Consider the following 23,693-nt stretch of genomic DNA (forward strand, 5'->3'; position numbering starts at 1 on the left):
AATAACATTTGATTTGATTTGAACACGCAACACCCATAACACTGACAGTTTCTATGTTGGTTTTCTCTCGATGAGGCCTTGACCCCACGCTGTAAAATGCTGGGACTTTAGGCTGTCTTTAACACTTGATTATCAATGAGTATGTAGGCCTAAATCTGCCATTTTTATCTGTTCACACAACAAGTCCATTGTTAGTCAGTCTGCTCAAGCGGAAGAGTGGAGGGGGACGTAGCAGAGAGAGAGTCGCCGCGGCCATTTTGAAGAGACGACTCTCTATGCGAGTGTGAAAAGCAGCTGTGTGGTGGCGACTGAAGTGAAGGGCAAACTGTGCTGTAGCGAGAGCTCTGGCAGGTTTACTCACCTCAGTGGGTTGTCCAGGCTGTACTGGACTGTACTGTAGCTCACAGCCACTGTGCAGTTCACTGATCCTCACAACCCAGTCCCTCTCTGCTCGGCACAGCACTACGCTACTGACCTACATGTCACTGTGTGCTGTCTGCCTGACTGGCGTGCTCGCTAGGTAATGGCTGCGTCTTTAAAGGAATACAGTAGAGTTCAGTACAGTAGACTACAGTACAATATACTGTATTCTACTCTTCTTTACTGTACTACTGTATTGTATTGGACTGTACTCCACTGTGATCTACTCACTACACAGTACTGTGATCTACTCAATACACTGTACTGTACTGTGATCTACTCACTACACTGTACTGTGATCTACTCACTGTACTGTACTGTGATCTACTCACTACACTGTACTGTGATCTACTCACTGTACTCCACTGTGATCTACTCACTACACAGTACTGTGATCTACTCAATACACTGTACTGTACTGTGATCTACTCAATACACTGTACTGTGATCTACTCTACTATCCACATTTGTGAAAACATACGTCTATGATAGGTTCAGGTTTGGTCCAGTCCGGTCCGTCTCTATACGTTAACGTTAAGGCCAGGGTGGACTGACCACATTTCAACGTCCATGGACGTCCGGTGTCAGTCGGTGATCAGTGGGCGAGGATGCTGGGTACAGTAAATGGAAAGAGAGGGGGCTCGTGGGTAGTTGACAGTAAGATCTGGGAGAGATGACTAACTGGAGAGAGAGAAGCAGGCAGGCAGGCAGGCAGGCAGGCAGGCAGGCGAAACCGGTGAAGAACAAACACCATTGTAAATACAACCCATATTTATGCTTATTTATTTTTGCTTTTGTACTTTAACTATTTGCACATAATGTGACACTTGAAATGTCTTTATTCTTTTGTAATTTTTGTGAGTGTAATGTTTACTGTTAATTTGTATTGTTTATTTCACTTTTGTAATCTACTTCACCTGCTTTGGCAATGTTAACATGTTTCCCATAGCAATGAAGCCCTTAGAGAGAGAGAGAGGTGTTGTCCTGTCCTTACTCAGTCTGTTTACCACTCTCGGTTTGACCAACAGAAAGACGTAAACAGTTATTTTAAGGCAGGAGACAGTTATGAGCTGAATATAGCAGTATACCAGGGGAAGGGAAGACAGTTATGAGCTGAATATAGCAGTATACCAGGGGAAGGGAAGACAGTTATGAGCTGAATATAGCAGTATACCAGGGGAAGGGAAGACAGTTATGAGCTGAATATAGCAGTATACCAGGGGAAGGGAAGACAGTTATGAGCTGAATATAGCAGTATACCAGGGGAAGGGAAGACAGTTATGAGCTGAATATAGCAGTATACCAGGGGAAGGGAAGACAGTTGAGGAAGAGTATACCAGGGGAAGGGAAGACAGTTATGAGCTGAATATAGCAGTATACCAGGGGAAGGGAAGACAGTAGCAGGAGACAGTTATGAGCTGAATATAGCAGTATACCAGGGGAAGGGAAGACAGTAGCAGGAGACAGTTATGAGCTGAATATAGCAGTATACCAGGGGAAGGGAAGACAGTTATGAGCTGAATGTAGCAGTATACCAGGGGAAGGGAAGACAGTTATAGCTAGCAGATACCAGGGGAAGGGAAGACAGTTATGAGCTGAATATAGCAGTATACCAGGGGAAGGGAAGACAGTTATGAGCTGAATATAGCAGTATACCAGGGGAAGGGAAGACAGTAGCAGGAGACAGTTATGAGCTGAATATAGCAGTATACCAGTGGAAGGGAAGACAGTAGCAGGAGACAGTTATGAGCTGAATATAGCAGTATACCAGGGGAAGGGAAGACAGTTATGAGCTGAATATAGCAGTATACCAGGGGAAGGGAAGACAGTAGCAGACAGTTATGAGCTGAATATAGCAGTATACCAGGGGAAGGGAATACAGTTATGAGCTGAATATAGCAGTATACCAGGGGAAGGGAATACAGTTATGAGCTGAATATAGCAGTATACCAGGGGAAGGGAAGACAGTTATGAGCTGAATATAGCAGTATACCAGGGGAAGGGAAGACAGTTATGAGCTGAATATAGCAGTATACCAGGGGAAGGGAAGACAGTAGCAGGAGACAGTTATGAGCTGAATATAGCAGTATACCAGGGGAAGGGAAGACAGTTATGAGCTGAATATAGCAGTATACCAGGGGAAGGGAAGACAGTTATGAGCTGAATATAGCAGTATACCAGGGGAAGGGAAGACAGTAGCAGGAGACAGTTATGAGCTGAATATAGCAGTATACCAGGGGAAGGGAAGACAGTAGCAGGAGACAGTTATGAGCTGAATATAGCAGTATACCAGGGGAAGGGAAGACAGTTATGAGCTGAATATAGCAGTATACCAGGGGAAGGGAAGACAGTAGCAGGAGACAGTTATGAGCTGAATATAGCAGTATACCAGGGGAAGGGAATACAGTTATGAGCTGAATATAGCAGTATACCAGGGGAAGGGAATACAGTTATGAGCTGAATATAGCAGTATACCAGGGGAAGGGAAGACAGTTATGAGCTGAATATAGCAGTATACCAGGGGAAGGGAATACAGTTATGAGCTGAATATAGCAGTATACCAGGGGAAGGAAAGACAGTTATGAGCTGAATATAGCAGTATACCAGGGGAAGGGAAGACAGTTATGAGCTGAATATAGCAGTATACCAGGGGAAGGGAAGACAGTTATGAGCTGAATATAGCAGTATACCAGGGGAAGGGAAGACAGTAGCAGGAGACAGTTATGAGCTGAATATAGCAGTATACCAGGGGAAGGGAAGACAGTTATGAGCTGAATATAGCAGTATACCAGGGGAAGGGAAGACAGTAGCAGGAGACAGTTATGAGCTGAATATAGCAGTATACCAGTGGAAGGGAAGACAGTTATGAGCTGAATATAGCAGTATACCAGGGGAAGGGAAGACAGTTATGAGCTGAATATAGCAGTATACCAGGGGAAGGGAAGACAGTTATGAGCTGAATATAGCAGTATACCAGGGGAAGGGAATACAGTTATGAGCTGAATATAGCAGTATACCAGGGGAAGGGAAGACAGTTATGAGCTGAATATAGCAGTATACCAGGGGAAGGGAAGACAGTTATGAGCTGAATATAGCAGTATACCAGGGGAAGGGAAGACAGTAGCAGGAGACAGTTATGAGCTGAATATAGCAGTATACCAGGGGAAGGGAAGACAGTTATGAGCTGAATATAGCAGTATACCAGGGGAAGGGAAGACAGTTATGAGCTGAATATAGCAGTATACCAGGGGAAGGGAAGACAGTAGCAGGAGACAGTTATGAGCTGAATATAGCAGTATACCAGGGGAAGGGAATACAGTTATGAGCTGAATATAGCAGTATACCAGGGGAAGGGAAGACAGTTATGAGCTGAATATAGCAGTATACCAGGGGAAGGGAAGACAGTTATGAGCTGAATATAGCAGTATACCAGGGGAAGGGAAGACCCAAATGTGGTTTGTGACTATTATTGATTTCACATTGTAGCCATTTCAGTTGCTGTAATTCCGTTACAGATTTGTTTCCAATTTGGGAACGGAATTAGGAGTTCTAATCACTTAATAATTCATAAACACAATGCACATCAGTAAAATGACTAACTAATTGGTATGTCTACCATCACTTGTTACTTCTGTGAACTTTCTTGATTCTCCCTCCTCATGAGGGAGAGGAATTAGACAATATCTTAAAGATGTGGTTTTTTTTGGTAACGGAATTATAAGGCACAATGCAATGTTTCTTAAACTTACAGAAGATAACACATTTCTCCACAACAAAATATAAGTGTTGATATAAGTTGGTGGAGATCTTTACGTCAAATTTATTGTGTTTTGATGTATTTCTGATACCTTTTTAAGACTTTTTTTCTGGTAGATGTTTACTAAGATCCCCCCCTCCCTTTCCATCTGTTCATCCAGAAATCAAAGCCTTTTCTTACGCCACATTCTTTGTTGTTGAAAAATTTCAAATCTATGCCTTCATTTCCTCAAAATATAGACTATTGGCTTTCATTTGACGCCGAATTCGATATGCTCCTATGAACTTCTCGTTGGTGCTCGTGCGGTCTTTCAGATGGAAATAAGCTATAGCTCCATGCCAGGCGATCGATGGGTAGGGAAGCTGTGAGCCAGGGCAAGACAACATGGAGTACGTTAGTAGGAAACGTGATCACTTCAGTGGAATTAATAGACCTATTTACACCATAATGATCTTTCTCTTCCACACATGCTTTGGTGCGCTGCCTCCCTCTCATCTGTCTCTGTGTTGGTACATTTCAGTATCTGTCTCTCTCTCTGTCTCGCCTATCAATTCAGTTCAATTCAATTCAAGGGGCTTTATTGGCATGGGAAACATATGTTAACATTGCCAAAGCAAGTGAAGTAGATAATAAACAAAAGTGAAATAAACAATAAAATTGAACAGTAAAACATTACACTCACAGAGGTTCCAAAAGAATAAAGACATTTTACCTGTCATATTATGTCTATATACAGTGTTGTAATGATGTGCAAATGGTTAAAGTACAACAGGGAAAATAAATAAACATAAATATAAATAATTGTGGTATTTCACCCAGTAGATATGGGAGTTCGGGTCTCTGTCTCTCCCATCTCTGTTAGTCTCTCCTATCTCTGTTAGTCTCTCCCATCTCTGTTAGTCTCTCCTATCTCTGTTAGTCTGCCTGTCTGTCTTGCCTGTCTGTGTCCCTGCCTGCAACCCAGCTGGTGCAAAGCGTGCTGTCAGCAGTGAGACAAAAGGGTGTGGGTCAGAGGAGGGCTGTGGTTACACTGGGAAAGGGGGAGGAGCAAGCATGCCGTGAAAGTGTGTCCCCTGCCCTTCACTTAGCTGCTCTCACAACTACACACACAATCTGCAGGCAGGCAGGTAGGCAGACTGATAGCTAGGCAGGTAGGCAGACTGATAGCTAGGCAGGTAGGCAGACCTGATAGCTAGGCAGGCAGGTAGGCAGACAGACTGATAGCTATGCAGGCAGGCAGACAAACTGATAGCTATGCAGGCAGGCAGACAGACTGATAGCTAGGCAGGCAGGCAGACAGACTGATAGCTAGGCAGGCAGGCAGACAGACTGATAGCTAGGCAGGCAGGCAGACAGACTGATAGCTAGGCAGGCAGGTAGGCAGACAGACTGATAGCTAGGCAGGCAGGCAGACAAACAGACTGATAGCTAGGCAGGCAGGCAGACTGATAGCTAGGCAGGCAGACAGACTGATAGCTAGGCAGGCAGACAGACTGATAGCTAGGCAGGCAGGCAGACAAACAGACTGATAGCTAGGCAGGCAGGCAGACAAACAGACTGATAGCTAGGCAGGCAGGCAGACTGATAGCTAGGCAGGCAGGCAGACATGATAGCTAGGCAGGCAGGCAGACTGATAGCTAGGCAGGTAGGCAGACTGATAGCTAGGCAGGTAGGCAGACTGATAGCTAGGCAGGCAGACAAACTGATAGCTAGGCAGGCAGGCAGACTGATAGCTAGGCAGGCAGGTAGACAGACTGATAGCTAGGCAGGCAGGTAGACAGACTGATAGCTAGGCAGGCAGGCAGACAAACAGACTGATAGCTAGGCAGGCAGACTGATAGCTAGGCAGGCAGGCAGACAGACTGATAGCTAGGCAGGCAGACAGACTGATAGCTAGGCAGGCAGGCAGACAGACTGATAGCTAGGCAGGCAGGCAGGCAGACAGACAAACTGATAGCCAGCCAGGCAGTTAGACAGACTGATAGCTAGGCAGGCAGGTAGACAGACTGATAGCTAGGCAGGCAGGCAGACAGACAAACTGATAGCCAGGCAGGCAGACAGACTGATAGCTAGGCAGGCAGACAGACAGACTGATAACTAGGCAGGCAGGCAGACAGACAAACTGATAGCCAGGCAGGCAGGCAGACAGACAAACTGATAGCCAGCCAGGCAGGCAGACAGACTGATAGCTAGGCAGGCAGGCAGACAGACAAACTGATAGCCAGGCAGGCAGGCAGACAGACAAACTGATAGCCAGGCAGGCAGGCAGACAGACAAACTGATAGCCAGGCAGGCAGACAGACAGATAGCTAGGCAGGCAGGCAGACAGACAAACTGATAGCCAGGCAGGCAGGCAGACAGACTGATAGCTAGGCAGGCAGGCAGACAGACAAACTGATAGCCAGGCAGGCAGGCAGACAGACAAACTGATAGCTAGGCAGGCAGACAGACAGACTGATAGCTAGGCAGGTAGGCAGGCAGACAGACTGATAGCTAGGCAGGCAGGCAGACAAACTGATAGCTATGCAGGCAGGCAGACAAACTGATAGCTAGGCAGGCAGGCAGACAGACTGATAGCTAGGCAGGCAGGCAGACAGACTGATAGCTAGGCAGGCAGGCAGACAGACTGATAGCTAGGCAGGCAGGCAGACAAACTGATAGCTAGGCAGGCAGGCAGACAAACTGATAGCTAGGCAGGCAGACAAATAGCCAGGCAGGTAGGCAGACAGACAAATAGCCAGGCAGGTAGGCAGACAGACAGATAGCCAGGCAGGTAGGCAGACAGACAAATAGCCAGGCAGGTAGGCAGACAGACAAATAGCCAGGCAGGTAGGCAGACAGACAGATAGCCAGGCAGGTAGGCAGACAGATAGCCAGGCAGGTAGGCAGACAGATAGCCAGGCAGGCAGGCAGACAGATAGGCAGGCATAAACACAGGAAACTTCCTGAAGTGCTCTCTCTACTCTCAGTTCTCCCTGAGCTGGTGTCTAAGCCCAGGGAGAAGCCCAGGGAGAAGCCCAGGGAGAAGCCAGGAGAACTATTGAGGCTACTCTCTCACTCCATCTGCTCTGTTTCTCTGCTCCTCTCTTCCATTTTCACAGCCACTTTGCTGTGTAACTTACTGGCACTCATGCACATTAGCATGATAGCTAAGCTAACTATGGGGAAACAGGCCTACATGCTGAGAATGGTCACTGATATTTCACAGGTCTGTCTAGGATGTTGAAATTTGGAGGGATTTCTGGTTTTGTTTGTTCCTTCAAGCCTGCTATGGTTTCTCTGGTCCATATTACATGAAGAAAGCTAACCAATGTGGAATTCCACACCCTTAATCTCTCTCTCTAGTGAGCCGTGTGGTAGAGACAGATAGTCACTCTGTTCCACACCCTTAATCTCTCTCACTAGTGAGCCGTGTGGTAGAGAGGTAGTCAGTCTGAGACTGGGCTAGGGTGTGTTTGTGTCTTGGTGAGTTTCTCTGAAAGGCGTTGTTATGTGGAAGGGTGAGTTCTCTCTGGCTCAGCTTTGACTCATCGCTGAGTCACGTACCCATTCACCCCTGAACCAAGTCACAGTCACACACTCATCTGTGTCCTTCCGCCCGCTGGTCACAGAGGTGGTCACAGAGCTAGGCCCTCGTTCCGTCTGCATATGAGAGGAGCTGAGCTAGATGGAGGAGGTTCCCCGACTGTTTTCAACACTCTTTCAGTTTGCCAAACGCTGGGCATATATACACAACACGACTTTTACAATCTCAACGGTTTCGATTTCATTTCCTTCTCTCAAATGTTTCATTTCGTCTATCCTCAACCCCAGGATGTTGGTGCTCACAATACAACATGATTTCCTAGTTGATCTTATCCTGAGTTTCTCGGTTGTCGTAGTTTCTCGGGTTGTCGTGGTTTCTCGGTTGCCGTAGTTTCTCGGGTTGTCGTAGTTTCTCGGGTTGTCGTAGTTTCTCGGGTTGTCGTGGTTTCTCGGTTGTCGTAGTTTCTCGGTTGTCGTAGTTTCTCGGGTTGTCGTGGTTTCTCGGTTGTCGTAGTTTCTCGGTTGTCGTAGTTTCTCGGTTGTCGTAGTTTCTCGGGTTGTCGTAGTTTCTCGGTTGTCGTGGTTTCTCGGTTGTCGTAGTTTCTCGGTTGTCGTGGTTTCTCGGTTGTCGTAGTTTCTCGGTTGTCGTAGTTTCTCGGGTTGTCGTGGTTTCTCGGTTGTCGTGGTTTCTCGGTTGTCGTAGTTTTTCGGTTGTCGTGGTTTCTCGGTTGTCGTAGTTTCTCGGTTGTCGTGGTTTCTCGGTTGTCGTAGTTTCTCGGGTTGTCGTGGTTTCTCGGTTGTCGTAGTTTTTCGGTTGTCGTGGTTTCTCGGTTGTCGTGGTTTCTCGGTTGTCGTAGTTTCTCGGTTGTCGTGGTTTCTCGGTTGTCGTAGTTTCTCGGTTGTCGTAGTTTCTCGGGTTGTCGTGGTTTCTCGGTTGTCGTAGTTTCTCGGTTGTCGTGGTTTCTCGGTTGTCGTAGTTTCTCGGTTGTCGTAGTTTCTCGGGTTGTCGTGGTTTCTCAGTTGTCGTAGTTTTTCGGTTGTCGTGGTTTCTCGGTTGTCGTGGTTTCTCGGTTGTCGTAGTTTCTCGGTTGTCGTGGTTTCTCGGTTGTCGTAGTTTCTCGGTTGTCGTGGTTTCTCGGTTGTCGTAGATTCTCGGTTGTCGTGGTTTCTCGGTTGTCGTGGTTTCTCGGTTGTCGTAGTTTCTCGGTTGTCGTGGTTTCTCGGTTGTCGTAGTTTCTCGGTTGTCGTGGTTTCTCGGTTGTCGTAGATTCTCGGTTGTCGTAGTTTCTCGGGTTGTCGTGGTTTCTCGGTTGTCGTGGTTTCTCGGTTGTCGTGGTTTCTCGGTTGTCGTAGTTTTTCGGTTGTCGTAGTTTCTCGGTTGTCGTGGTTTCTCAGTTGTCGTAGTTTCTCGATTGTCGTAGGAAATAAATGCCAACACTCGAACAGTGAGCTGCTTTATTAGTGTTACATTGTTCCAGTTTGTGCAGAAACATACAAAAAGAGACATAATACTTTAATTTAATATTTTCATTACTATTTTCTATGATGTTTTTGGTTCTTGTCATGGTAGGACACAGATGTGGAGTTGGTTTTGCACCCAAAACCACTCATTCCTTTACAGTGTTAAATATCACTAAGAACAACACATGTTTAATTTAGACTTTATGATAAGGTTGGTAGCAACATAGAAAATTGTTGTGGAAATCTGTTGCAGCTCAAGTCGACTGCAGAATCCGCAATGCAATTCTCTATGGGCTGGCTAGCTAGCTAGGTAGCTCGCTAGAATTCATCGCTTCAGACAATAATACCAAAGACAATATCAGCATGTAATGTTGCTAGTTAGCTGTAAAATCACCTAAACAAACTGCACTATCAATTTAGGAGTCTGCAATCTCACGATGTTTCAACCTGCACAACGATGGTGCCTCAGAGTGGAGTCTAACATTTGCAACGGCAGATATACTTTTGAGGAGATGGGGAACGTTGCCCATGCTACATCCAATGTTCTGCGCAGTGCATTCTGGTCCACCAGTCTGTCCTCCATCGCCTCGGTCCACCAGTCTGTCCACCAGTCTGTCCTCCATCGCCTCGGTCCACCAGTCTGTCCTCCATCGCCTCGGTCCACCAGTCTGTCCTCCATCGCCTCGGTCCACCAGTCTGTCCTCCATCGCCTCGGTCCACCAGTCTGTCCTCCATCGCCTCGGTCCACCAGTCTGTCCTCCATCGCCTCGGTCCACCAGTCTGTCCTCCATCGCCTCGGTCCACCAGTCTGTCCTCCATCACCTCGGTCCACCAGTCTGTCCCCATCGTCTCGGTCCACCAGTCTGTCCTCCATCGCCTCGGTCCACCAGTCTGTCCCCATCGTCTCGGTCCACCAGTCTGTCCTCCATCACCTCGGTCCACCAGTCTGTCCCCATCGCCTCGGTCCACCAGTCTGTCCTCCATCACCTCGGTCCACCAGTCTGTCCTCCATCACCTCGGTCCACCAGTCTGTCCCCATCGCCTCGGTCCACCAGTCTGTCCCCCATCACCTCGGTCCACCAGTCTGTCCCCATCGCCTCGGTCCACCAGTTTGTCCTCCATCACCTCGGTCCACCAGTCTGTCCTCCATCGCCTCGGTCCACCAGTCTGTCCTCCATCGCCTCGGTCCACCAGTCTGTCCTCCATCGCCTCGGTCCACCAGTCTGTCCCCCATCGCCTCGGTCCACCAGTCTGTCCTCCATCACCTCGGTCCACCAGTCTGTCCTCCATCGCCTCGGTCCACCAGTCTGTCCTCCATCGCCTCGGTCCACCAGTCTGTCCTCCATCGCCTCGGTCCACCAGTCTGTCCCCATCGTCTCGGTCCACCAGTCTGTCCCCCATCACCTCGGTCCACCAGTTTGTCCCCCATCGCCTCGGTCCACCAGTTTGTCCTCCATCGCCTCGGTCCACCAGTCTGTCCTCCATCGCCTCGGTCCACCAGTCTGTTCCCATCGCCTCGGTCCACCAGTCTGTCCCCCATCACCTCGGTCCACCAGTCTGTCCCCATCGCCTCGGTCCACCAGTTTGTCCTCCATCACCTCGGTCCACCAGTCTGTCCTCCATCGCCTCGGTCCACCAGTCTGTCCCCATCGCCTCGGTCCACCAGTCTGTCCTCCATCACCTCGGTCCACCAGTCTGTCCCCCATCACCTCGGTCCACCAGTCTGTCCTCCATCGCCTCGGTCCACCAGTCTGTCCTCCATCGCCTCGGTCCACCAGTCTGTCCTCCATCGCCTCGGTCCACCAGTCTGTCCTCCATCGCCTCGGTCCACCAGTCTGTCCTCCATCACCTCGGTCCACCAGTCTGTCCTCCATCACCTCGGTCCACCAGTCTGTCCTCCATCACCTCGGTCCACCAGTCTGTCCTCCATCGCCTCGGTCCACCAGTCTGTCCTCCATCGCCTCGGTCCACACAGGTCATGTTGTTGTTGCTTTCCTTTTCACAATCATTGTTTTGGTCTCACATGCTAAATGCTCATTGGCTATTGGCAGCAGTCCTTGCCCAATCGCGTCGTAGCACTGCTCATACTACAAGATGCATGACCAAAATGTCTGACACGTCACGTCTAAATCAGTCCCTGTTTAGAGGGGAACAATAACAAAATGGCTGACATGTCAGGTCTAAATCAGTCCCTGTTTAGAGGGGAACAATAACAAAATGACTGACATGTCAGGTCTAAATCAGTCCCTGTTTAGAGGGGAACAATAACAAAATGGCTGACATGTCAGGTCTAAATCAGTCCCTGTTTAGAGGGGAACAATAACAAAATGGCTGACATGTCAGGTCTAAATCAGTCCCTGTTTAGAGGGGAACAATAACAAAATGGCTGACATGTCAGGTCTAAATCAGTCCCTGTTTAGAGGGGAACAATAACAAAATGACTGACATGTCAGGTCTAAATCAGTCCCTGTTTAGAGGGGAACAATAACAAAATGTCTGACATGTCAGGCCTAAATCAGTCCTGTTTAGAGGGGAACAATAACAAAATGACTGACATGTCAGGCCTAAATCAGTCCCTGCTTAGAGGGGAACAATAACAAAATGGCTGACATGTCAGGTCTAAATCAGTCCCTGTTTAGCGGGGAACAATAACAAAATGGCTGACATGTCAGGTCTAAATCAGTCCCTGCTTAGAGGGGAACAATAACAAAATGGCTGACATGTCAGGTCTAAATCAGTCCCTGTTTAGAGGGGAACAATAACAAAATGGCTGACATGTCAGGTCTAAATCAGTCCCTGTTTAGCGGGGAACAATAACAAAATGGCTGACATGTCAGGTCTAAATCAGTCCCTGTTTAGAGGGGAACAATAACAAAATGGCTGACATGTCAGGTCTAAATCAGTCCCTGTTTAGAGGGGAACAATAACAAAATGGCTGACATGTCAGGTCTAAATCAGTCCCTGTTTAGCGGGGAACAATAACAAAATGGCTGACATGTCAGGTCTAAATCAGTCCCTGTTTAGAGGGGAACAATAACAAAATGACTGAGGTCCAGAGTAGAGTTTGAGGGGTGTAGTGTACAGTGGTGGATTTAGCGTGTGAATCTTGGCGGGGCAAACAGATACCTCGAAAGCCACAATACTAAACAATTCATTAATTGAACTATAACTTTGACCAACGGTGCCAACAAACTGTTAAGGCCTACATAGCTGTCCCAACAGCAGAGCTTTCTTTTTCAGCACCATGAGGTGAATCCTTACGACCGCTACACCTGGCGGAGCCTCGTCTGGCAGCGAAACAGTTCATTCAGCCTTATTTACTGCCTTTTTATAAAAACATATGGCTGATTTAAACAAATGTAGTTTCTACTGACAATTGAGATGTACAAACTATGGCATAAGGGAACAATGAGTGGATAAGAGGCATTCTGTAATTTCTATTAAGGCATTCATGAGCGAGCTAACTATTTGTTCAGCACTTTTTAAATGTACAGCGGCAGAATTCAGGATATGGGCCGTTCTTACAATGTTCTCCCCGTACACCAAGTCAGAACCGTAGGATAAATAAAGGGGGCATATAAACAGATAATGAAAGCTCTTACAATATTCGAAGATGTAGTCTATAACCTGTTTTAGAGAAATAACATGTGCACCACCAAGTCAGAACAGTAGGCTAAGTTATGAGGGTGAAAAGAACCAAATCATTAAGTCTGGCATTTTCTGGATTTATGATGCTTTCAAGACAACTGGGAACTCGTGGGAAAAGCAAGGTGGAATCATGATGTTAGTGATCATCAGGTCGGAGCTCTAGAAAGAGCCCAGAGTTCCCGACTTGGAATTCCGAGTTGGATGACCGTTCAAAATGTATTTTTCCAGTCGGAGCTCGTCCCAGTTATCTTAAACTCAATGAAGTCTGAGATTTCTGAGTTTCCAAAAGTCATTCTGGGTTGACAGCATGGCCAATGTATAATTTTTTTCTTCTGGCCCATGGTGTTGCATGTGAATGTTTATCCTTTTTATGCTGGGAAAAGAGACCCTTAAACCCAGACTTGGACCACACACCCACTCCACTAAATAGCAGGGGAAGCAAAATAGTGATTGCTTTGCAACGCTTGCAGTTAGCCACTAATTCCTTCCAAACCACTCATTGTTGAATTTGTGATTTCCAACTTGTTTTGTAATGTTTATGTCCAATGGCCGATGAGCACCGATACGTTTTATCTATAATTTCTCTTCATACGACAAGGATTGAAAAGGATTTGCCAGTAGATTGTTGACGTGATTCATGATGATGATTGCTAGCAAAAATTTTGAAGGAATGATGTTGACATGATCAGAACAATCAAAGCTACGGTAGATATAACGTGATTTGACGTCATTTCATCTGTGGCCAATGACCTTGAGCCTTGGATGGGCTCTGACAGAACAGTAATCACTGCGCAATTAGAGAAGATTACCAACCCTTACGCTCTGTATTTTCCGCTGGCTGCCCCACCTCCACAGAAACCACTGAGCTAGGCTGAAACACCTGTATTTTCCGCTGGCTGCCCCACCTCCACAGAAACCACTGAGCTAGGCTGAAACACCTGTATATTCCTCTAGCTGCCCCACCTCCACAGAAAGCACTGAGCTAGGCTGAAACACCTGTATATTCCTCTAGCTGCCCCACCTCCACAGAAACCACTTAGCTAGGCTGAAACACCTGTATTTTCCTCTAGCTGCCCCACCTCCACAGAAACCACTGAGCTAGGCTGAAACACCTGTATATTCCTCTAGCTGCCCCACCTCCACAGAAACCACTGAGCTAGGCTGAAACACCTGTATATTCCTCTAGCTGCCCCACCTCCACAGAAACCACTGAGCTAGGCTGAAACACCTGTATATTCCTCTAGCTGCCCCACCTCCACAGAAACCACTGAGCTAGGCTGAAACACCTGTATATTCCTCTAGCTGCCCCACCTCCACAGAAACCACTGAGCTAGGCTGAAACACCTGTATATTCCTCTAGCTGCCCCACCTCCACAGAAACCACTGAGCTAGGCTGAAACACCTGTATATTCCTCTAGCTGCCCCACCTCCACAGAAACCACTGAGCTAGGCTGAAACACCTGTATATTCCGCTGGCTGCCCCACCTCCACAGAAACCACTGAGCTAGGCTGAAACACCTGTATATTCCTCTAGCTGCCCCACCTCCACAGAAACCACTGAGCTAGGCTGAAACACCTGTATATTCCTCTAGCTGCCCCACCTCCACAGAAACCACTTAGCTAGGCTGAAACACCTGTATATTCCTCTAGCTGCCCCACCTCCACAGAAACCACTGAGCTAGGCTGAAACACCTGTATATTCCTCTAGCTGCCCCACCTCCACAGAAACCACTGAGCTAGGCTGAAACACCTGTATATTCCTCTAGCTGCCCCACCTCCACAGAAACCACTGAGCTAGGCTGAAACACCTGTATATTCCTCTAGCTGCCCCACCTCCACAGAAACCACTGAGCTAGGCTGAAACACCTGTATATTCCTCTAGCTGCCCCACCTCCACAGAAAGCACTGAGCTAGGCTGAAACACCTGTATATTCCTCTAGCTGCCCCACCTCCACAGAAACCACTGAGCTAGGCTGAAACACCTGTATATTCCTCTAGCTGCCCCACCTCCACAGAAACCACTGAGCTAGGCTGAAACACCTGTATATTCCTCTAGCTGCCCCACCACCACAGAAACCACTGAGCTAGGCTGAAACACCTGTATATTCCTCTAGCTGCCCCACCTCCACAGAAACCACTGAGCTAGGCTGAAACACCTGTATATTCCTCTAGCTGCCCCACCTCCACAGAAACCACTGAGCTAGGCTGAAACACCTGTATATTCCTCTAGCTGCCCCACCTCCACAGAAACCACTGAGCTAGGCTGAAACACCTGCATTTTGGAGCTACTCAAGAAAACAACAAAGAGACCATGTTTGTATGCAGCTTTATTAACTCAATAATACACTGCTCAAAAAAATAAAGGGAACACTTAAACAACACAATGTAACTCCAAGTCAATCACACTTCTGTGAAATCAAACTGTCCACTTAGGAAGCAACACTGATTGACAATACATTTCACATGCTGTTGTGCAAATGGAATAGACAACAGGTGGAAATTATAGGCAATTAGCAAGACACCCCCAATAAAGGAGTGGTTCTGCAGGTGGGGACCACAGACCACTTCTCAGTTCCTATGCTTCCTGGCTGATGTTTTGTTCACTTTTGAATGCTGGCGGTGCTTTCACTCTAGTGGTAGCATGAGACGGAGTCTACAACCCACACAAGTGGCTCAGGTAGTGCAGCTCATCCAGGATGGCACATCAATGCGAGCTGTGGCAAGAAGGTTTGCTGTGTCTGTCAGCGTAGTGTCCAGAGCATGGAGGCGCTACCAGGAGACAGGCCAGTACATCAGGAGACGTGGAGGAGGCCGTAGGAGGGCAACAACCCAGCAGCAGGACCGCTACCTCCGCCTTTGTGCAAGGAGGAGCAGGGGAAGCACTGCCAGAGCCCTGCAAAATGACCTCCAGCAGGCCACAAATGTGCATGTGTCTGCTCAAGCGGTCAGAAACAGACTCCATGAGGGTGGTATGAGGGCCCGACGTCCACAGGTGGGGGTTGTGCTTACAGCCCAACACCGTGCAGGACGTTTGGCATTTGCCAGAGAACAACCAAGATTGGCAAATTCGCCACTGGCGCCCTGTGCTCTTCACAGATGAAAGCAGGTTCACACTGAGCACGTGACAGACGTGACAGAGTCTGGAGACGCGGTGGAGAACGTTCTGCTGCCTGCAACATCCTCCAGCATGACCGGTTTGGTGGTGGGTCAGTCATGGTGTGGGGTGGCATTTCTTTGGGGGGCCGCACAGCCCTCCATGTGCTCGCCAGAGGTAGCCTGACTGCCATTAGGTACCGAGATGAGATCCTCAGACCCCTTGTGAGACCATATGCTGGTGCGGTTGGCCCTGGGTTCCTCCTAATGCAAGACAATGCTAGACCTCATGTGGCTGGAGTGTGTCAGCAGTTCCTGCAAGAGGAAGGCATTGATGCTATGGACTGGCCCGCCCGTTCCCCAGACCTGAATCCAATTGAGCACATCTGGGACATCATGTCTCGCTCCATCCACCAACGCCACGTTGCACCACAGACTGTCCAGGAGTTGGCGGATGCTTTAGTCCAGGTCTGGGAGGAGATCCCTCAGGAGACTATCCGCCACCTCATCAGGAGCATGCCCAGGCGTTGTAGGGAGGTCATACACGCACGTAGAGGCCACACACACTACTGAGCCTCATTTTGACTTGTTTTAAGGACATTACATCAAAGTTGGATCAGCCTGTAGTGTGGTTTTCCACTTTAATTTTGAGTGTGACTCCAAATCCAGACCTCCATGGGTTGATAAATTGGATTTCCATTGATTATTTTTGTGTGATTTTGTTGTCAGCACATTCAACTATGTAAAGAAAAAAGTATTTAATAAGATTATTTCTTTCATTCAGATCTAGGATGTGTTGTTTAAGTGTTCCCTTTATTTTTTTGAGCAGTATATATATTTTTTTCACATTGTTTGCAAACTGATATGTGACATGTATTAATGCCAAATTAACATGCAAAACAGGTTCTGCCCAACCTTCCCTGAATAACGGGTCGCCACTGGTAGTGTATGCCTGGCATAAGTGATGGTCTGAGTACCACAACGTTAAGGTTTTAAGCTTTGGACACACAGTGATGAGGAACGGACCAAAACATCCGTCTGTACAATAGTCAGAACACTAACAGAAAATGTAATTTCAGATTCTAGTCACTGTCTGCCTTTTGGTTCTGGGTGTTGTCTCCTGTGTGAGCCAGCTGTTTAAAAGGACTGTATTGTAGGCCTAGGTCGAAAGAGGAAATACTGTAGGTTATGGTAGGGCGGCACAATTTGGACAAAATATGTAATTGCTATTTTTTTCCCCCAGATGTTGCGATTATGAATTGCGATTTTTAAACGCTGTGGGTGAAAACCATGTCTGATGGAATTGTCAGGGTAGAGAAAATCACTTCTAAAATGAGGTCATATCAATGAATACATACTGTGCTAACTGAATACAAAACCAAATTAAACAAATCTATTTCAACATTGTTATAGGCTGCATATGATAATACATATTAACAAACATAAATGTTTAACGTGCGTTAAAATATAGGGTGCTATAAGCGCAGCACTTATTCGTACGACGCTGGGCTAATTGAGCACCGCCCAATCACGGCAGGTTGTGATACAGCCTGGATTTGAACCAGGGTGTATGTAGTGACGCCTAATCTGGACGCTACTACTGGGCGCCTACCAGGTGAGCTAAATACCTTCTATGCTTGCTTTCGAGGCAAGCAACTCTGAACCATGCATGAGAGCACCAGCTGTTCCGTTCGACTGTGTGATCTCGCTCTCTGTAGCTGAGGTGAGTAAGACCTTTAAACAGGTTAACATTCACAAGGCCGCTGGACCAGGCGCATTACCAGGACACATACTCAGAGCATGTGCTGACCAGCTGGCTAATGTCTTCACTGACATTTTCAACCACTCCCTGACCAAGTCTGTAATACCTACATGTTTCAAGCAGACCACCATAGTCCCTGTGCCCAAGAACACCAAGGTAGCCCGTCTAGACAGCACGCAGTGGTCTAAGGCACTGCATCTCAGTACTAGAGGCGTCACTACAGACACCCTGGTTCGAATCCAGGCGGTATCACAACCGGCCGTGATTGGGAGTCCCATAGGGCGGCGCACAATTGGGCCAGCGTTATCCGGGTTTGGACAGTGTGGGCCGTCATTGTAAATAAGAATTTGTTCTTAACTGACTTGCCTAGTTAAATAAAGGTAAAAATAAATGACTATCGCCCCGTAGCCATGAAATGCTTTGCGAGGCTGGTCATGACACACATCAACACCAACATCCCAGATACCCTGGACTCACTCCAATTCGCATACCGCCCCAACAGATCCACAGATGATGCAATCTCTATTGCGCTCCACACTGCCCTCTCCCACTTGGATAAGAGGAACACCTACGTGAGAATGCTGTTCCAAAGATTGTTATAACTAACCCAAAGATAGACGATTAGACTGTGAATGTCTTCTTCATTGGTGTTGTTATTAGACTGTGAATGTCTTCTTCATTGGTGTTGTTATTAGACTGTGAATGTCTTCTTCATTGGTGTTGTTATTAGACTGTGAATGTCTTCTTCATTGGTGTTGTTATTAGACTGTGAATGTCTTCTTCATTGGTGTTGTTATTAGACTGTGAATGTCTTCTTCATTGGTGTTGTTATTAGACTGTGAATGTCTTCTTCATTGGTGTTGTTATTAGACTGTGAATGTCTTCTTCATTGGTGTTGTTATTAGACTGTGAATGTCTTCTTCATTGGTGTTGTTATTAGACTGTGAATGTCTTCTTCATTGGTGTTGTTATTAGACTGTGAATGTCTTCTTCATTGGTGTTGTTATTAGACTGTGAATGTCTCAGCTGCATTTCCAATGTGAACAAGTTAGTTATAGTGGGCAGAACCAGGAGAGGGGCAGAGGTAAGCACGAGCTAGCGAGATCCTATTGGTGCCTTCTTGCATGTATTTGAATTTTTACATTAAGAAAACATCATGGGGTATTGTGATGTCATTATGGGGTATTGTGACGTCGTAGTGTGATGTCGTTATCGGGTATTGTGATGTCATTATGGGGTATTGTGATGTCATTATGGGGTATTATGTGTAGAGTGATGAGGAAAAACATTTATTTAATTGAATTTATAATAAGACTGTAAAGTAACAAAATGTTGAAAGTGTAGAGGTCTGAATACTTTCCAAATGCACTGTATGTTGCTGGGTTGTGATGCCATGCTGGGTTTGACCAGGGTTATGTTGCTGGGTTGTGATGCCATGCTGGGTTTGACCAGGGTTATGTTGCTGGGTTGTGATGCCATGCTGGGTTTGACCAGGGTTATGTTGCTGGGTTGTGATGCCATGCTGGGTTTGACCAGGGTTATGTTGCTGGGTTGTGATGCCATGCTGGGTTTGACCAGGGTTATGTTGCTGGGTTGTGATGCCATGCTGGGTTTGACCAGGGTTATGTTGCTGGGTTGTGATGCCATGCTGGGTTTGACCAGGGTTATGTTGCTGGGTTGTGATGCCATGCTGGGTTTGACCAGGGTTATCTTGCTGGGTTGTGATGCCATGCTGGGTTTGACCAGGGTTATGTTGCTGGGTTGTGATGCCATGCTGGGTTTGCTGTTGTTGTCTGTGATCTACTGCTGTTGTTGTTTGTGATCTGTTGTTATTTGTGATCTAATGCTGTTGTTATTGTTGTTTGTCTTTCCTCTCCCCCCTCAGTCCCAAAGGGAAGAAGTTCCGGAGCAAACCCCAGCTGTCCCGTTACCTAGGCAACACGATAGACCTGGGATGTTTCGACTTCCGAACGGGCAAAATGATGATGCCCAGCAAGCTGCAGAAGAACAAACAGAGGCTACGTAATGAGAACCTCATTATCAACAAGGTACAGGTTAGCCTAGGCTACACTTTTATTTATTTATTTCACCTTTATTTAACCAGGTAGGCTAGTTGAGAACAAGTTCTCATTTGCAACTGCGACCTGGCCAAGATAAAGCAAAGCAGTTCGACACATACAACGACACAAGAGTTACACATGGAATAAACAAAACATACAGTTAATAATACAGTAGAAAAATAAGTCTATATACAATGTGAGCAAATGAGGTGAGATAAGGGAGGTAAAGGCAAAACAAAAGTCCATGGTGGCAAAGTAAATACAATATAGCAAGTAAAACACTGGAATGGTAGATTTGTAGTAGAAGAAAGTGCAAAGTAGAAATAGAGATAATGGTGTGCAAAGGAGCAAAATAAAATAAATGAATACAGTAGGGGAAGAGGTAGTTGTTTGGGCTAAATTATAGATGGGCTGTGTACAGGTGCAGTGATCTGTGAGCTGCTCTGACAGCTGGTGCTTAAAGCTAGTGAGGAAGATAAGTGTTTCCAGTACACACACCAGGGTCCTGCTGTTCACTACATTCTACCAATGGACAATTGTATTTATTTAGTCTATTTTTAGCAGGAAGTCATAATGAGACCAAGGTCTCTTTTTCAGAAGATTATTCTAAGTTCCTTACTAGTCTCAGCCCTGTGTTAGCTGTGGATCAGTCTAGTCTCAGCCCTGTGTTAGCTGTGGATCAGTCTAGTCTCAGCCCTGTGTTAGCGGTGGATCAGTCTAGTCTCAGCCCTGTGTTAGCAGTGGATCAGTCTAGTCTCAGCCCTGTGTTAGCAGTGGATCAGTCTAGTCTCAGCCCTGTGTTAGCAGTGGATCAGTCTAGTCTCAGCCCTGTGTTAGCTGTGGATCAGTCTAGTCTCAGCCCTGTGTTAGCAGTGGATCAGTCTAGTCTCAGCCCTGTGTTAGCAGTGGATCAGTCTAGTCTCAGCCCTGTGTTAGCAGTGGATCAGTCTAGTCTCAGCCCTGTGTTAGCAGTGGATCAGTCTAGTCTCAGCCCTGTGTTAGCAGTGGATCAGTCTAGTCTCAGCCCTGTGTTAGCAGTGGATCAGTCTAGTCTCAGCCCTGTGTTAGCTGTGGATCAGTCTAGTCTCAGCCCTGTGTTAGCAGTGGATCAGTCTAGTCTCAGCCCTGTGTTAGCAGTGGATCAGTCTAGTCTCAGCCCTGTGTTAGCTGTGGATCAGTCTAGTCTCAGCCCTGTGTTAGCTGTGGATCAGTCTAGTCTCAGCCCTGTGTTAGCAGTGGATCAGTCTAGTCTCAGCCCTGTGTTAGCAGTGGATCAGTCTAGTCTCAGCCCTGTGTTAGCTGTGGATCAGTCTAGTCTCAGCCCTGTGTTAGCAGTGGATCAGTCTAGTCTCAGCCCTGTGTTAGCAGTGGATCAGTCTAGTCTCAGCCCTGTGTTAGCAGTGGATCAGTCTAGTCTCATCCCTGTGTTAGCAGTGGATCAGTCTAGTCTCAGCCCTGTGTTAGCAGTGGATCAGTCTAGTCTCAGCCCTGTGTTAGCAGTGGATCAGTCTAGTCTCAGCCCTGTGTTAGCAGTGGATCAGTCTAGTCTCAGCCCTGTGTTAGCTGTGGATCAGTCTAGTCTCAGCCCTGTGTTAGCAGTGGATCAGTCTAGTCTCAGCCCTGTGTTAGCAGTGGATCAGTCTAGTCTCAGCCCTGTGTTAGCAGTGGATCAGTCTAGTCTCAGCCCTGTGTTAGCGGTGGATCAGTCTAGTCTCAGCCCTGTGTTAGCGGTGGATCAGTCTAGTCTCAGCCCTGTGTTAGCGGTGGATCAGTCTAGTCTCAGCCCTGTGTTAGCGGTGGATCAGTCTAGTCTCAGCCCTGTGTTAGCGGTGGATCAGTCTAGTCTCAGCCCTGTGTTAGCGGTGGATCAGTCTAGTCTCAACCCTGTGTTAGCGGTGGATCAGTCTAGTCTCAGCCCTGTGTTAGCGGTGGATCAGTCTAGTCTCAGCCCTGTGTTAGCGGTTGATCAATCTAGTCTCAGCCCTGTGTTAGCGGTGGATCAGTCTAGTCTCAGCCCTGTGTTAGCGGTTGATCAGTCTAGTCTCAGCCCTGTGTTAGCTGTGGATCAGTCTAGTCTCAGCCCTGTGTTAGCAGTGGATCAGTCTAGTCTCAGCCCTGTGTTAGCAGTGGATCAGTCTAGTCTCAGCCCTGTGTTAGCAGTGGATCAGTCTAGTCTCAGCCCTGTGTTAGCAGTGGATCAGTCTAGTCTCATCACTGTGTTAGCGGTGGATCAGTCTAGTCTCAGCCCTGTGTTAGCGGTAGATCAGTCTAGTCTCAGCCCTGTGTTAGCAGTGGATCAGTCTAGTCTCAGCCCTGTGTTAGCAGTGGATCAGTCTAGTCTCAGCCCTGTGTTAGCAGTAGATCAGTCTAGTCTCAGCCCTGTGTTAGCAGTTGATCAGTCTAGTCTCAGCCCTGTGTTAGCGGTGGATCAGTCTAGTCTCAGCCCTGTGTTAGCGGTTGATCAGTCTAGTCTCAGCCCTGTGTTAGCTGTGGATCAGTCTAGTCTCAGCCCTGTGTTAGCGGTGGATCAGTCTAGTCTCAGCCCTGTGTTAGCAGTGGATCAGTCTAGTCTCAGCCCTGTGTTAGCGGTGGATCAGTCTAGTCTCAGCCCTGTGTTAGCAGTGGATCAGTCTAGTCTCATCACTGTGTTAGCGGTGGATCAGTCTAGTCTCAGCCCTGTGTTAGCGGTGGATCAGTCTAGTCTCAGCCCTGTGTTAGCAGTGGATCAGTCTAGTCTCAGCCCTGTGTTAGCAGTGGATCAGTCTAGTCTCAGCCCTGTGTTAGCGGTGGATCAGTCTAGTCTCAGCCCTGTGTTAGCAGTGGATTAGTCTAGTCTCAGCCCTGTGTTAGCAGTGGATCAGTCTAGTCTCAGCCCTGTGTTAGCAGTGGATCAGTCTAGTCTCAGCCCTGTGTTAGCACAACATGACAACAACGTGGCAGCAACACAACATGACAACAACGTGGTAGCAACACATGACAACAACGTGGTAGAAACACAACATGACAACAACGTGGTAGAAACACAACATGACAACAACGTGGTAGAAACACAACATGGTAGCAGCACAAAACATAGTACAAACATTATTGGGCACAGACAACAGCACAAAGGGCAAGAAGGTGGAGTCAAATCAGCCACAACTGTCAGTAAGAGTGTCCATGATCGAGTCTTTGAATGAAGAGATTGAGATAAAACTGTCCAGTTTGAGTGTTTGTTGCAGCTCGTTCCAGTCGCAAGCTGCAGCGAACTGAACAGAGGATCGACCCAGGGATGTGTGTGCTGGTTCTGTAGTGCATAGAAAGAGAATCGATGGGAATCCATTCTAGTAATTATGTTTCTATGTTATTGGCTAGGTTATTTGTATGTCAGAGGTCATACAGACAGAGGATCTACTGGTGGCTCTCCTCTCACCGTACAGTCAGTCACTACACATCTAGGACCCCATCCACCGTACAGTCAGTCACTACACATCTAGGACCCCATCCACCGTACAGTCAGTCAGTCAGTACACATCTAGGACCCCATCCACCGTACAGTCAGTCAGTCAGTACACATCTAGGACCCCATCCACCGTACAGTCAGTCACTACACATCTAGGACCCCATCCACCGTACAGTCAGTCAGTACACATCTAGGACCCCATCCACTGTACAGTCAGTCACTACACATCTAGGACCCCATCCACCGTACAGTCAGTCAGTACACATCTAGGACCCCATCCACCGTACAGTCAGTCAGTACACATCTAGGACCCCATCCACCGTACAGTCAGTCACTACACATCTAGGACCCCATCCACCGTACAGTCAGTCAGTACACATCTAGGATCCCATCCACCGTACGGTCAGTCAGTACACATCTAGGACCCCATCCACCGTACAGTCAGTCACTACACATCTAGGACCCCATCCACCGTACTGTCAGTCAGTACACATCTAGGACTCCATCCACCGTACAGTCAGTCAC

The 23,693-nt window shown here is 47.4% G+C and overlaps 1 protein-coding gene across 1 annotated transcript in view; it reads left to right on the forward strand.

Annotated features, from left to right (window-relative positions):
- LOC106568552 (methyl-CpG-binding domain protein 2) overlaps nucleotides 1-23,693 on the forward strand; it is a 118,724-nt gene that overhangs the window by 14,979 nt on the left and 80,052 nt on the right. Inside the window, exon 2 of the mRNA XM_045692658.1 lies at nucleotides 19,552-19,714. Coding sequence (XP_045548614.1) covers nucleotides 19,552-19,714 — 163 coding nt within the window. The remainder of the gene's footprint in view (nucleotides 1-19,551; nucleotides 19,715-23,693) is intronic.

This window comes from Salmo salar, chromosome ssa13 (assembly GCF_905237065.1).
Source record: "Salmo salar chromosome ssa13, Ssal_v3.1, whole genome shotgun sequence".
Taxonomy (NCBI): domain Eukaryota; kingdom Metazoa; phylum Chordata; class Actinopteri; order Salmoniformes; family Salmonidae; genus Salmo; species Salmo salar.